General features: G+C 60.2%; 1 protein-coding gene across 1 annotated transcript in view; it reads left to right on the top strand.

Moving 5' to 3' along the window:
- The window catches only part of LOC118005814 (lysine-specific demethylase 4B), a 69,373-nt gene that overhangs the window by 17,304 nt on the left and 36,454 nt on the right, over nt 1–15,615 (top strand). The window contains exons 4-5 of the mRNA XM_034998091.1: nt 647–761; nt 4,878–5,071. Of these exons, the coding sequence (XP_034853982.1) occupies nt 647–761; nt 4,878–5,071 (309 nt within the window). The remainder of the gene's footprint in view (nt 1–646; nt 762–4,877; nt 5,072–15,615) is intronic.

Here is a 15,615-nt window from a genome sequence, read left to right as displayed (position 1 = left end):
CTTCCCCACACCCTCCTGCGACATCTCCGGTCTGATGGTACCTCCTCGGGGTTTCCTGGGTCACACATGGGCACACTCACACGCATTCCCTTGCACATCCGGGTGCGTTTGTGGGCATTCCCGGCACACGCCCCCGGGCTCACTTGGGCGCCCGCCTCCACTGTTGACTCTTGCTTGTTCTCTGTTCCCCAAGCCTCCCTGGCTGGCCGAAATTTGTGCATTTCCGGCAGTCTCTTCGCTCTCAGACATAAGCATCCCACGGGGCCAGGGCGTCGTCTGCCTTCTCCTGCTGTCCTGGCCCCCGAGACAGGGCCCGGCCTCTGGTCGGCGCTGCTGGTATTTGCAGAGCAGAGGGCTGAGGAGAACCCTCAGAGCCTGCGTCCCTCACCTGCTCCAGCTGTCCCCGGTGTGTGTTCCGACTCGGGTGCCCCAGGCCCTGGTGGCCGACGAGATGGGACGAGTGGGCGTCATTCCAGGGGGGCCTGCTGCCCATCCCGAACCCCCTCAGCCCCGAATAAATGCTCTCCCAGGGCCACATCCGTGTTCTCCGGGCTGTGCCCTGAGGTGGGGACTGAGAACGTGTATCCGGCCGCGCCCTGGAGGGGTGGGCCCCACGGCCATGGTCGCTGTGCTGTTCATCCACCAGGTACTGTACCCCGCGGCACCAGGACTTCGATGACCTGGAACGCAAGTACTGGAAGAACCTCACCTTCGTCTCTCCCATCTATGGGGCTGACATCAGTGGCTCTTTGTACGATGACGTGAGTACCCGGGGCCCCCGAGAGGTTCTGGGGGAATGAGGGATGCCATTTCCTGGTAAGCGGTGGAGGGAAAGGTGTGTGAACGGGACTTTATCTTGAAACCTGGATGTTACAATGCCGCGGCCAGCTTAGCTGGGCGTTCTGTCGGGCTCTGGTTACAACCACGTGCCAAGTCTCAGGGTGAAGAAAGAAGGAATTCCAGGTGTGTTTCTGATTTGCAGAATCTTTCCTACAAAACTGTCAGCCCATCTTGCCCTGATCTGACCTCAGGTAGCCTGCAGCTGACCTCCCAGGGGCCTCCTAATCCTCAGTCTAGTACTTTTCCTCTCCAGTTCCTAGCACTCTGTCTTGGGGGAGCCTCGGGGCCCTGAGTTCTAGCCCTTGGGAGGGCCCTGGGGGTAGCTGGGGCAATGGAGGGGCCTCATGCTGGCCTTGGCCTGTTCAGGGGTGTAGACCAGACATTGGTGGAGACATGATGCAGAGGCCCCACCGAGGTGCTGCTGTTCAGCAGATGGGGGTTTGAGTGGGACCCACACTTTTTTAGGGGACAGTTTATTAATATTTATGGGCCCTCTGCTAACCCTAGGTTGGTTGTACCAAGACTGATTGATTTCTAAGCTCTTAAGTCTGACGTGTGTTCTGCTCTGGGGCTCTCCCTGGAGTGGCCCCTCAGCTGCCATCTTTGCCCCTTACCCTGAATCATTACTCTGAAGGTCATCTCTTGCTGGAACATTCTATCCATTCATCCATTGTCCTCATGAGAGTAGCTGGAGGTGCCTCCTGAGTCCTGGGCTTGGGTGGCGCTGCCGTGGATTGGAATAAGGTCCCCTCCTGAGTAGGGTCAGGACCCTCCTGAACCCATTAGGACAGACTTGCGTTTTCCAAAAGGTGTTGGAAAGACGTGACTATCGCGTGGGTCCCAGCAGTTCGCCCAGCTTGGGGAGCCTGTCTGACCTGTGGCCCATGGGCCTTCCAACTAGGGGGTCCTGCTTCGTGGTGAGGGCGGGTTTGTTCCTCTGAGCTGGGCACTAAGGGGGTGTCAAACTCAGGGAGCTCACCCCTAAGAACCCGAGGGAGACGCCCTCGCCCTGGGAGGTCAGGGACTAAGCTGACTCCTGGCCCTGGTTCCCCCTTCTTGGACCTTGGTTTCCCCATCCACAATGAGGGGTACGGCAGGTGCGTGGCTGCCCTCCAGCAAGGGTGTTCCGGACAAGGAGGTTTAGCTTCTCCCTGGGACCCTGAGCTCATCCACTTGGCCTTGACCCCACAGCAGTGGCAAGTTTGTGAGGCCACGTGGCCAGGCCTCATCCTCGTGAGCGTGCTGTCTGAGGGCAGAGCCGCAGGCATGCCTTGGATGTGGCAAGGACAGGAGGGCGGGGGCCCAGAGGCCCTGTCGGCACACACCTCTAACATGAGGGGGCGCAGCCCAGTCTCTCGCGCTGCCCCAGCACACCTCAGCTGCCGTGCGGCTCACCCCAGGGCTTCGAACTTTCCAGGACTGAGCGGTTGCCCTATTGATGGTTACAGAAACATTCAGCACCATGAGCCAACTTGCCCTTGCGCCTGGCTCAAGGCGCAGAAGTTCCTGTGGCAGATTGAATGAGGGACCGGTGGGGCCGTGTCCCTGGGCTTTCTGGGGCCTGTCTGGGTCCATCCACCTGGGCAGTGGCTGCTGGTCCTGTGTGCCGCCTCCAGACGCCAGCCCTGCCACTGCTCCCCATTTCTCTGCTGGCTTCGAGGGCTTCCTGGCCCTGCAAGAGGGGCCCAACTCCCCAAGCCCCCTTTCCCACGTCAGACCGCCAAGGCCTGGAGGGACCCGTCATGGCAGCCCCAGATCAGGCCTCGCCTCTGACCCCATTCCATCTGGGTTCGTGGCCCCTCCTTGAAGGGCTCTGGCAGGAGGCCAGCACTGGGTGTCCCTGGGTGCTGCACCCCCTGCTCTGTGAGAGCATGAGGAGAGAGATTTTCCTGGGTCCTCTGCGGGAGCCCCGTTCTTGATGTTTGTGACCTTCCGTCCTCCTCCCTGCCTCAGGTGGGTACCTTGGGGCTCAGTGGCTGGGAGCCTTGTCCCCATCCCCATCCCGCTCTCCATGTGCAGTCCCAGCCATCGGTGCTCTTGACATGGCCACGGTTGGGATGAAGCTCTGGTGCTCGTCGGCTGGCGCTGGGCAGCCCCGTGCCGGCCTGCAGTTCTGCTTCCTGGACTCCGAATCGTGACTTCTAGGAAGGGAATCTGACCCCAACAGCTGCCGGGTTGGAAGAGCTGAAGTTCCTGTGTTGTGTTTAGGACGAGTGGGAAGTCACACGCCCGTTTTCTTTTCTACAGAGTTCTACGAAGTTAGTGCTCGTGGGGATCGTTCGTTTGTTTGTCCATTGTCTGACCTGCGGTGTCTTTTTTAAAGGAAGCATTACTGAGGTGTAATTCACACACCACACAGTTCCCCCACATAGAGCACACGATTCAAGTTTCTACTGTATTTCACTGAGTTGTGCAGCCATCACCACAGTCAATTCCAGAACATTCTGTGAGCCCCAAAAGAAGTCCCTTCCTCATCAGCAGTCACTCCCTGTCCCCTCTCCAGCACCCACGAGCCCCTTCCTGTCCGTGGAGGCGCGTGTTCTGGATGTGTCACACGCGTAGACTCACACCCCATGTGGCCTTGTGTCTGGTTCCCTCCCTGACTGTCATGGGCTCAGGGTCTGTTCCCGGGGCCACGCGTGTCCGCGCCTCGCTCCTGTCTGCAACCCAGTGACCTGCCCTTGCGTGGTGTTAACCGTTCACTTGGACTGTTTCCACTTTTTGGCCACGGCGAGTCATGTGCCTGTGAACGTGCATATGTGAGTCTGTGCAGACGTATGTTTTCATTGCTCTGGGCACGTCCCTAGGCCTAGAACTGCACTCCTCACGCGCTCATTCCACGTTTACCTTTTGAGGAACGGCCCGTGATTTCCCCCAGCAGGAGAGTGTCTGAGGGCTCTTCTCCCCCCGCCCCACATCCTCACCAACACTTGTTGCTGTCTGTCTGTTTGACCCTGCCAGTCCTAGGTGTGACGTGGCGTTGGCACTGGGGTTTTGATCTGAGGTTTCCTGCGGGTTAATGACGTTGAGCATCTTTGCACGTGCTTGTGAGCTGTGTATATCTTCTTTGAGGAGAAATGTCCATTTCGGCCCTTTACCCATTTTTTAATCGGGTTATTTTTTTTTTCTATGGTAGTTATAAGGGCTCTTTAGAGAGGGCACAAGTCTCTTACTTGATAGATGACTTGCACGTATTTTCTCCCCTTATGTGGGTTCTCTTTTTTACTTTCTTGATGTTTTTTTTTAAAGCACGGAAGTTTTGAATTGGATGAAATCTAATTTATCTGTTTTTGTTTTACTCAAGGGCTTGTGATTTTGTGCTTGTGTTCCGGGCTTCTGCTAGGGACTCGCCTTGCCAGGACCAACCACTGGTTCAGGGACCTGTAACGGGGAGGGTACGAATGGGATGTGAGGCAGAGTGGGCTTGGGACGGAGAGAATGCTGACGCTCGCTCAGCATCTCCGCAGGCTTGGAGGGGTCTCCAGGGACCGAAAATGGATTGATCTGTATTTTATGAGCTCTCGTGACAAGATGGGACCCGTTTGTGGCGTTAGGAATAGATGAGTCCGGTGGGCAGGGATTCTGGCCTTGTTTTGTTTGCCTGGTTCCGAAAGCCGTCCCTGTCTCTTCCGGCAGAAGGTGCCGGAAGGGCTGTCTGGCACCTTTGCTGAGCTAGCCCCATTCCACGATTGTCTTCCTCCTTCCATGTCATTGACTTTGAGGCACGTTAATTATTCACAACCAAACCTCAGCCCTCACAGCGTGGCCTTCACTGCCTGTGATTAATGCATAGCTCGGCATGGCATCCAGAGAAAGCCTGCCTGACTGCCTGGCCCAGGCTGAGGGACTGGTGTCTCAGTGTGGGAGTAGCTCCCACTGGGGTTCAGACACTGGGGCGGGTGAAGCTCTGACGTGGGCAGGTTTGGGACTGGCCGTGAGCTCTCAGGCCCTCTGTGGGGGCTGCCCCGTAGCCTTCCTGTGCTCCCGCCAGCCCCTGGGGGTGACCTGCCACCAACCATGTGCTCGCCGCCCTGCAGGATGTGGCCCAGTGGAACATCGGGAGCCTGCGGACCATCCTGGACATGGTGGAGCGTGAGTGCGGCACCATCATCGAGGGCGTCAACACCCCCTATCTGTACTTCGGCATGTGGAAGACCACCTTTGCCTGGCACACGGAGGACATGGACCTGTACAGCATTAACTACCTGCACTTCGGGGAACCCAAGTCCTGGTGAGTGTCCGGCTGGCAGCCAGGCCGTGGGGAGGGGCGGGCTGCCCACGGGCTCCTCAGGGGCTGGACAGGTGTGGGGGCGCCTTCGGGTGGCCCCTCGGGGACAGGGTTGGGTCTGTGGCCGGGCAGGCAAAAGTTGAGGGGCTCTGGCAGCTTGTGATATGTTGTCCTGTATCCTGTTGGCTTCAGGGGCAGCCTTGGTTGGTGATGAGGGGATGCGTGTCCCCAGAAATAAGCTTCCTGCTCCTTGGAGCTCATGGTTTGCGCCTCTGGTGGAGGCGTCCGTGGAGTGTCTGTTGTACTGGGGACTCTCCCTGGGGTCGTGGGCCCTGGGGGGTGGGTGGCCGTGAGCCCTGAGCCTCCCCTGGCCTCCTCTGTGGCCTCCAGGTTCAGGGGTGGCTTTAACAGCCAGCCCTCTGCTGTCAGGGCTGCAGTGGGCGTGTGTCCTGAGGGCCGCCCTGTGAGCGATGGGCCTGGCAGGCTGGGTCAAACATCCAGCGTGATCTGTGTTCTGGAATCTGTGAGCTGAGCACCCCCTCCACACCCAGCTTCTGCCGGCGGGACAGCCGGGGGCTGCCCTCTGTGCAAGGTTGCCTTTGTTCACTGGGGTTTCCAGCAGAGATTTCTGAGCTGGGCCTTTACATCTCCTTGCCTCTTCCCGGCTGTCTTAGAAGGTTTTATTGCAGTAATGGTCATAGCTCAGAGGGAGTGGGAGGGGAAGCAGGAACCCCAGGAGCAGTCGGTGGCTCTCTGGAACGCAGCCAAGCGCCTCCGTGTGTTGAGATGGTGGGGGCTGAGGCAGGGAGGCCCAGCTTAGTTGGGGGCCCAGGCAGACCCTAGCTAAGGCGCCGCTCACCTCGGTGTCCCAGGCTGAGCCTGTGCCCATGGGCATGGGGCGGAGGCCACCCCCGCTCCCTTGAAGTCACTGGGACGTCCTGGAGCCCTTTGCTAAGAGAGGGTGGGAGCAGACTCAGGAGCCAGCAGGAGGCCCCAGGGGGGAAGCCAGGCCTCCCTGTGCAGGGGTTGGCTATGGGACCACCCTTTCCTCACCTCTGAGGTGGATGCAGTGGGACCCCAACCCTGCTCTCTGGCAGGGGGCTCCTGCTCTGACAGGGAGGGATGCGGAATCATTGGGGACGAACACAGTAGGGGCTGTGTAACAAATGACCACAAACCTAGGGGCTTAACACAACACACATATGTTCTCTGACATTTCTGGAGGTCAGGAGTCTGACTCAGGTCGCACCAGGCTAAACGCAGGCATGAGCAGGTTCCTTCCAGAGGCCCCAGGGGAGACCCAGCTCCGGCCTTTTCCTGGCCCTCGGCACCCCCTCCATCCTCACCGCCAGCAGCGCAGGTCTGCCCATCTCTGGGACTCCCACCCTCTGCCTCCCCCTCGTGAGGGCCTCGTGAGGACGCCGGGGCCCCCGGGAACCCAGGGTCAACCCCACCTTGGGGGCCTTGACTTAATCCCGTCTGCAGAGTCCCTTTACTGTGTGAGGTGACATCCTTACAAGGTCTGGTGATTAGGATGTGAACATCTTTGGGGCCGCCGTCCTGCGGCCTCCGGCCCTCTGACCTTCGCATTGTGCTGCTTTGTTACCTCGTGTGTTGGCTGGGATCCTGTTAGAATTCCACAGGCTTCTTGTTTTCAAGCCACTTGTCTGTGGCTTTGCAGCAGCTCTTCATCATTGCAGCCTCTGGCTGGGAGGTATTTAGCTTTTAGGAAAAATTTGGAGAGAGAGTGACGGGGTTGGTGAGGCCAGAGGCCTGAATCTCACACCCCGTGTGGTCCTGAGCAGGTGGGTGGAGGCATGTTCTGGTAGGCGGTGTCACCCCAGTGCTGCCCAGGAGGTCCCAGTGACAGCTCGGTTACCCCGTCCCCTCCGTCTCCATGGCCAGGCCAGGCTGCAAGTCCGCGGAGGCCCCAGTCTAGGCCTGTGGAGAGGGGCTGCGCTCTGCCCCAACCCCACAGCTGTGAGCAAGGCGTGGTGGTGCAGCCTGTGGGGTGAGATGCTTGTGTCCCTTTCCTGGGGACTCTGCCCACCGGCTCCCAGCAGTTGGCGTCCTCCTGATGGGCCGTGGCAGGCTGAGCGCAGCTGAGGACTTTCTGATTCACAGGCTGGGGCTGTGTGCACGAGTGTGTGCGTGTTTGCACGTGAGTCTGCAAGTTTGCGCAAATGTGTTTGTGAGCGTGCGTATGTACACACGAAAGTGTGTGCGTGTGCGTGTGCGTCTGTGCACACGTGTTTGTGAAGGTGCGTGATTACGCGTGTGCGTGTGTAAATGTAAGTGTGCAGTCACGTGTTTGTGCCGTATAAGTGTGTGCGTGTGCTGAGGCCCCAGCTCACTGGTCTGGACGGTCCCTCTCGCTGGGGGCCCCCGGGGCTGGGGGTGGAAGGGAGGGGCTTTCTGGGCCCTCCCAGCACCGTGTCCCGGTCACGGCCCCGCGCCGCTCCCCGAGCACCGCTAGAGGGCGCCCCCGCCCTTCGGCCCTAGCTGCTGCTCCCGGCGCCCGCGGTCATCTCCCAGCTTCTTCCACCCTTTTTATGGACTCCTGGACCCCAGCAGTGATGGTCCCAGAGGCTCCCTGGGGGCGGCAGCAGGAGGAGAGTGAAGACTGCCGGGGTGGGCAGTGGGAACGCTCAGCTCCCCACTGACGCCCATGTTTTGGCCAGGGTCTACCAGCCAGAGGGATCGGAAAGGGAGAAAACCCACCTTTACCTGAAAACACAGAATAGAACAAAAGAAAGGAGCCACGGCTGAATCCTGGCACGTGCCAGCCAAAGGCAGGTTGAGCTTCGGCCACGGCCCTGCCTGAGGTTGCGGTGGCCTCGGGCGACTGGGGGCAAAGCGTGAGCTTGTGGCTGGCAGGGAGGGTCACAGGGCGGGTGACTGGGGAAGTGGCCTGGGGAGCCCAGGGAGGCAGCTGGGCCAGGCCAGTCCTGAGAGGTGGGGGGGAGGGGGGGCTGGCTTCGAGGGAGGTGAGGGAGAGGGCACTGGGAACGTGAGGGGTGGCAGCCCCCGGCTGACAGGGCAGCTGACGGGCAGGACTGATGTCTGGCTCTGCACGCTCACCTCCTGCCTCCAGCAGCTTGGGGTTCTCCAGGCCGCAGCCCCAGCACCCCTGTCCCCTGCCGTCCACCCACCCCTCACTTCCACCCCTTCGCCACAACCCACTCCAGAGAGCCCTGGGGCAGCATTCGGCAAGGCCAGCATCGGGCACAACAGCGGTTCATCTGAGGGGAAGAATGTTCCAGAAGGCAGGCTGACCTTGGTCTTGGTTTCTGGTCCTGAAGGGGGATGGGATTGCACATGGGGTTCCTCGTGCTGAGTGTGGCCGGTGGGAAGAGGCTTCTTAGTGCAGCTGTTAGGATCCAGCTGTTGAGGCTTCCCACCCCCGCCTCTGCCAAGCTCCCTGCTCCCCCAGCCCCAGCAGCTCAGCCCAGGCACCATGCCCTCTCCCCGGGACCCGGGTGGGGGTCCAAGATGTTGGCAGGGCACCCCATGCTCGTATTAGCTGTGTGTGACATTGGCATATCTCCCCATCAGATTGTGGACCCTGGGGGGGGCAGGGCCCTCGGTCTCCGGCCACCCCCACCCCGGGTCCCTAGCCCCCAGCAGGGGCCTGGTGCAGGGAGGGGGCTCTGTGCCTATCAGGGTCCGGGAGTGCCGGTGCCGTGTCCATGGGAACTGATCCTCGGGGCTGAGACGCGTCTTGGGCGCCCCTGACACCAGCCCAGGGGGTGGGTGCGGTGCCTCTCGTCCCTGGGCTGGTGGCTCAGGGGCCACTCAGTGGCGCCCTGGCTCCCTGCCCTTGCCCGGGGCCCGGGGGCTGCTCCCCGGCAGATAGCGCTCCCGCGCCTGTCTCCCTGATTGCGTCGTTTCTCCGGCGTCTGCGGCAGCCTAATTGCAACCAGTTCCGATTATTTCGGTAGCTTTTTTTTTTAAGTGTCGCCATCCTCAGGTTTACAGCGTTTTATGAAGCCTTTCGGGGTCTGTTGCTACTTCGGTAGCGTGATTGGCGTGTCACAGCGGCGGGAACAGCCTGGTGCCGATGAAAGCGTGGAATTGCTTCAAAAGGCCGGCATTGGGTGGTGCTCCCAGGCAGCAGGGCTGAGAGCATGTGAAGCGTTGGAGTTGCTTCAAGATCCCTTTTGAGATGGGGACTTAAAGTAGACCTGGCCCTTGCAACTCACCCCCTCCCTGGCCTTCCCGGGGCCCAGTCGGTCAGCGGGGCCAGGGGGGCGGGCACGCGTGGGCCTGGGCGTGCGGGGGAGGCTGCGTGATTCTACCCTGATTCAAGTGGCTTGGCCTGCAGGGCGGTGCTGGGAGCGGGTGGTGGGGCAGCCCCGGGGCTCGGCATCCGGGGAGTGGCACCCGCCATCCCTGGCCCTCCTGGAGCCCCTGGTGGCCGTTGCCCGCACGCCGTAGGCCCTGTGGGTCCCAGGCCTTGTGAGCAACCAGTGGGGAAATGGAAGATTATGGGAATGGCACCCCCACCTGGCCCGGCTTCTTGCTCAGATCCAGCACCGCACACAGCGTTCCCAACAGCATCTCCTCCTGTTCTCTCTGCAGCTTCCTTGTGCCCATGGGTGGGGTCAGGGAAGGGTGGGGGAGGGAGAGGAGGGGGAGGACAGGCCTCCCAGAAGCCTACTCCGGGCCCCCGGGTGGGGACAGCCAGCATTCCCTGCAGGGTGTTTATCTGGGCCCTGACCCTGCCCTTCAGGCCCGTGACTCAGCAGCATTCCCTCAGAGTGGTGGGCACTGGTCCCAGAGTTGAGTCTCCAGCAGTTTTCTCGAGGCTTCCCCAGCCCCTCCCACTCTCCTGCTTCTGTTCACCTGGGATGCGGTCTTTCACGTCCTCCCCGTGCCCCACGGGCAGGGAGCGTGTCCGCCGAGATCCGCACGTGTGCCACACGCATGCCTGCCTGCGCACACGTGTGCAGTGCACATGCATTCACTCGTGCGGGCTCCCTGCATGGGGGCCGGGGAGAGGGCCTCTCGGATCGTGCTCCCACAAAGGGCATGGAGCCCCTCCCCCGCCACGCACCGCACCGTCCTGGGCGTCCTGGGCGCGATGAAAGGATCCTTCTAAGTGGAGTTTGTGGAGGGGGGCTGGAGGTGAGGGGATGGTTCCAGAACTCCCCTTCTCTGACCTCTAAGAAGCCCAAGGGAGCAGGATACCGGGGCGAGCTGAGAATTTTTCCTTTTGACGTAGCTGCACCTAGAGCTTTTCTTTGGCATTTTCTCTCAGGGGAGTTTCACAGGAGAGGGACTGGGCGGCCTTTCTTCTGTTGCTGGGAAGCTTGACTCCCGGCGGGCACAGCCGTCTCTGCCTGCACGTGATACTGCGGGGGCCTGTGTGCGTGTGCACGTGTGTGGGCATACGTGTGTGTTTGAGGACGTGTGCTCCCTGCCGTGGGGCACAGGGAGGAAGAGCGTTGTGGGTGCAGATGCTGCTCAGCTCCCATGTGCCCTGCTCTGGGCTGCAGCGTGGGAGAGAGGCTGCACTTGCTGGGCCCAGGTTTGGTGGCTCTGCTGTCCAGGGAGGCAGAGCAAGGTTCTTTTGGGGAAGGGGGCTGCTGGGCTACTCTCTTGCCCCTTGGCTATGTGTCTGCTTGGCCCCTGAGCACCTCCCTGCAGGCCCACCTGAGGCTGCATCAGCCCACCTCCCAGCTGCAGCTCCTTTGCGCATCCGTTAATCCCTCCCAGTGAGCCTCCAGGGATAGGCACCTGCCTGCCTGCCTGCCTGCCTCCCTGCCTCCCTCCCTGCCTCCCAGCCTCCCTTCCTCCCTGCCTCCCTCCCTCCCTGCCTCCCTCCCTCCTTCCTTCCCTGCCTCTCTCCCTCCCTGCCTCCCTGCCTCCTTGCCTCCTTCTTGGTGTCCAAAGCAGGCTCCCCAGGCTTGGCTGCAGGGGGCGTTGCTGGACCACAGTGCTGGGCCAGGCACCTTGAGGGCCTCTGCTTAGTCCCCAGGGAGCTTGGGACTGAGAAGTCCAGGTGGTGGATGGAGCCAGGTGAAGCTGCCCTGGGTGGTAGCCCCGAAGGCCCTTGGTGGGGAGGGCCAGCACCCAAAGGAGGCGGCACCTGGAGAAGGCTTGGAGACTTCATGGCTTCTGAGAGCTTGGCTCAGTGGGGACCAGGGGTCCCCATTCCCTGACTCAGGCACAGCCCCCCATCAGGCAACAGGAGTAACTCCTCCCAGCTGCCTGGCTCTGGCCCCCGAGAGGCCCTGTGGTGTCAGGGAGGGCTCGGCTCGACACCGATATGGATGGAGATTGGTAGGAGCCTGACAGCTTCACAGATTGGTTTTAATAACTCAGCTTCCCAACACCATGTCCTGTCACCCGCACAAGATGCAGAAGGGAAATGGACACTCTCCCTCCTCCCCGCCTTCCCCCGCCCCGGGGCCAAACCCCCATTTGGGCATCTCGGGACAGCCCCGTGGCAGCTCAGTGTGACCGCCATGCCAGGGGAGGCTGGATGGAAAAGACCCACCAGGATGCCGGAAGGAAGGCAGTCCATCTGTGCCTTGTTAGCATGCTGGGGAACCCGGCCAGGCTCCGCTTGCCTCAGCCCCAGGTCCTGTGCTAAGGTGGCGGAAACAGCAACAGAAGGAGTGTTTCAGAGCAGGAAGCTCCCCCGAGAGCAGACTCCCACTGAGGCAGGAGGTGTCAGAACCCCGAGATTAAAAGGGAATAGATAAGGTGGTGAGGTGGATCCCTTGGTGTGTGAGTCAGCGCGCCGGGCTGCGGAGTCCTGCTCTTGGGGCCCCGTGACCGCTCCCCGCAGGATGCTGAAATCTGTCTGCAGAGTGGCCCAGCCCTGCAGCCACAGCCAGAGTCCGCTCTCCCCAAACAGGCCACTGGGGGAGTTTCCTGATGAGGCCCAGCTCCCTCCCTGCAGAAGGAGCCCCCTTCTGCAGGAAGATGGCCGCTGTCCCAGATGGCCAGGGGAGGTCCCGAGAGCGCTGAGCTAGACCCACTGAGGCCCAGCTTCCTGGCCTGTTGGTTCTGGGTCGGGACCTCTGCAGGCTGCCGCTGGGCCCGCTGTGGCACTCAGCTTCCCCGTTTGATGCGCGGGCCGTGGGCCGGCAGGAAGAGCCTTCTTGGTCCCCCTTCCAGAGTCTCCTCTTTGGACGGTGATTGCAGCGGCTACGGCAGCAGAACTGATTGTCCTTTGTTCTGCTGTGCCTGATCTGTGTGCCCGCTGTCCCCTTGTGAGGCATGTGTGTGGGGGGGGTGACCCATGCAACTTCCCTGGCTTCAGAGCCGGAAGTCCTGCATCCCGGAGCCTCTCTGAGCCGGGCAGACTTCGGACTCTGGTCACCCTAGAGTGTGCAGATGTGTGTGCGTGTGACCATGTGCACTCGGGGCGTGCGTGCATGTGTGCGTGCATCCAGGAGAGAAAGGAAAAGTGTCTCCTCCCGCAGGCAGCCTGAGTCTGTCCTCTGGGGTACCCCCACTGGACTGTGCCCAGAAGACCTGGGACCTGGTGCTTCAGGAGGTCACTAAGAGCCACCTAACCCACCTTACCCAAAGCGCCGGGGGGCCCCGGCTGGAGCGTTCGCTTCCAGTTGGGCTTTGCACCTTGCGCTCTGGAGCTTGGCATCATGACGTTGGCTCAGTGTTAGGATATGTGGGTTCACGCCACGGCCAGGAGGGCCTGTGCACAGGGAGCTTGCAGGAATGATAGCCGTGTCACCCCCACCCAGGTCCCCTCCTGGGCTTCATAGAGCCCTCGGCCTGACTTCTTGATCGGAACCATAGGCGTTCTGCTTGTCGGGGTTGTGTAGTGCAAAAACCGAAAGCTGATGTTAGCGTTGGAAAATTAACTCCTAATCCTGATGCCGGAGAGACCTTTGCGTTCTCAAACTAGGGCATCAGGTGTCATCAGACCGCGAGAATGGGATTGCGTCATTAGTTAGCATGGCGAGTACAACAGGCAGTTTTGGAGAACTTTGCACAGTGTGGTGCAGTGCAGTGCGAATTCCAGACCATTCCATTTGTCTGATTCCCTTCTTCCGGCGTCACACGCCTGGAAGTCTAATCACCTGGTGCTGCTCCAGCAACACCTGACAGCGTGTTATGTGAGAGCACGTGACGTGTGCCACTTGGGGTGGACCAGAGAACCCCGGAAACCTAGCACATTTGGGGGCACCCTCCCAGGGGCTCCGCTCCGCCGGCGGCGGGACCTGTGCCCGTGGGCTGGCTCCTCGCCTCTTGCGGCATGCTGGCGGGGACAGACACAGTTGGTGTTTGTTCAGGGAATGCAAAGTGATTTTAACATCGCGCTAAGCGGAGGAAGGTCAGCCTTCTGCTAAGGAAAAATCTCACCATATGCTCTCCTCAAAAAGCCAGCGAGAGGGAGCGGGGGTTCCTCTGGTATTGCGGATGGCCTGACGCCTCACCACGAGCCTGGACGGCGGGCAGCACTGCGGCTGGTGGGGTCTGGGAATCGGGCTTGGGGTGTCAGAGTGCACCCCAGGCAAACGCTCCGCCGCGGGGCGCTCTCCTTGTGCCTCCCGTGGTTGTCACGGGCCCCTTTCCCCACGGTTTTGGCGGCATACTCTCTTTTTTGAAAAAAGACTTTGGTGTTTAGAACTGTTTTAGATTTATGGAAACACTGAGGAGCTAGTCCAAGCGCTCCCCCACCCAACACTGATTCCCCACTGGGCTCTTCTGTCGGGCCAGGACCCTGCTGCAGTTAACGGACCCACGTCAATACATTCTCAGTAAGCAAAGTCCACAATTTATTCCAATTTTTTGTTTCCCCCAATGCCCTTTTTCCGTCCCAGGCTCCCATGTGACACAGAGTTGTCATGTCTCCTTGGGCTCCTCCGGGCTGGGACAGTTTCTCAGACTTCCCTGGTGTTTGATGCCTCTTGAGAGTGGTGCGGAGGACGGGGAAGGGGTTTTGTAGGGAGCCCCTTCCTTGAATTTGTCTGGGGTTTTTCTCATGGTGAGACTGGGGGTTTGGGTTTGGGGAGGAGAACCCCTGAGTCACAGGCCCTTCTCCTGATGCTGTCTCGGCGGGGGGTGCCATCACCACGGCTTGTGATTGTGGACGTTGGCCTCGGTCCCCTGGCTGAGGTGGGTGGTCAGGTGTGTCCCCTGCAAAGTAACTCTTCCCAGTTTCTGTGCTGTTCTATTTGAAGTGTACTCTTAAAAAACAAAAAAACAAAAGAAACTTCCACTATCAGAAAAGGGAAGAGAAAAGTGAACAGAGCAGCCTCGCGCCCAGTGCACACAGTGGACGGATGTGAGCGTCCTGGCACCCTTCTGTTAGAGAGTTTTGATGTGTTTCTTTTCTCCTAATCTTGAGCAGAGGTGGTTTTGGTTTTCTCTTGCTGCATGACCAACCAGCGGGCATGTGGTCTGCATTTATTTGCTCTCGGTTCTGTAGGGCAGAACTGAGGCCTGGGCCAGCCGGCTCCTCAGTTGAGGCTCTCAGAGGCTGGAATCGAGGTGTCGGCGGGCCCCGGGGAAGGCCCACCTCCGGTCCTGTCTGGGTCGTTGGCAGAGTTCTGTTCCTTGCAGTGGTAGGAGTGAGGTCCCACGTCCTTGCTGGCTGCCAGCCCTGGGCTGCTGTCGGCATCTAGAGGTCACTCAAGGCTTGCCATGTGCCCCCCTCCATCCTCAGCCCTACCTGGGATCCCCTCCCACTGGCACCGCAGACTTGAAGGGGGCCCCCACCCCCCGCTTTTGAGGGCTCACCTGCTTAGGTCAGGCCCACCCAGGGTCATCTCCCTATATCAGGGTCTCCTGACGTGGGACCTTAGTTATTACAGCAAAAACCCCTCACAGCAGCACAAGAAAATGTTCGAGTCACTATGAGCAGGGGCCAGGCGTCTTAGGGGCTTCTGAGAACGGTGTCTCTCATACGCCTTTGTTGCAAACTATAGCTCAGTGCACAGAATGTGCAAAATACGTACATGCCCCAAAGATATGTATTTATGTACCATTTATTGGAGTCAACCCCCGCGTAATCCCGACAGTGTTGGGAAACGAACCTCCCCCCGCCCACCCCATGCCCCTTCCTCCGCAGCCCCCTCCCCACCCAGAGCTGACTACCGTCCTTCTGCCTCTTCTCCTCCTGACTCGATGGTACTCATGTGGTTGCTTCTGTGGGTCCTTTTCCTACATGTGTCTGTGGCCCTGGGTGATGTGGCTGAGTGGTGGCTGGATTCGAGCGCCATACAGACAGACTTATTTGTACCTTGCGTTTGTACTGGGAGTTGGGGAGGAAGACGCACCCCGTTCCACGTGGCAGGAGCTGATTTATTTCTGTGGCTGTAGGGTTTTCCGCTGTACGGCTCTGCCTCCATCTGTTCATCTGTTCACGGGTGATGGGCGTTTGGGCTGTTTCTGCGTTGGGCCAGCTGCATACGCCACTTTAGCATTTTTACCTGATGCTTGTGTACGCAGTCCATTACTGCACGCGGGGACACATTGAGAAATCCTGACCGTAGGGGCCACGGGGGTGCTTGTTGCAGCCCCACGCCGCCCCCCCGCACAGGTGAGGCACAGGCTGGTTGGACACC

Source organism: Mirounga leonina, unplaced genomic scaffold, assembly GCF_011800145.1.
Source record: "Mirounga leonina isolate KUSES-001 unplaced genomic scaffold, KU_Mleo_1.0 Mir_94, whole genome shotgun sequence".
Taxonomy (NCBI): Eukaryota; Metazoa; Chordata; class Mammalia; order Carnivora; family Phocidae; genus Mirounga; species Mirounga leonina.
Note: the sequence above shows the minus strand (reverse complement) of the source record. Positions and strands in the feature narration are given on the sequence as shown.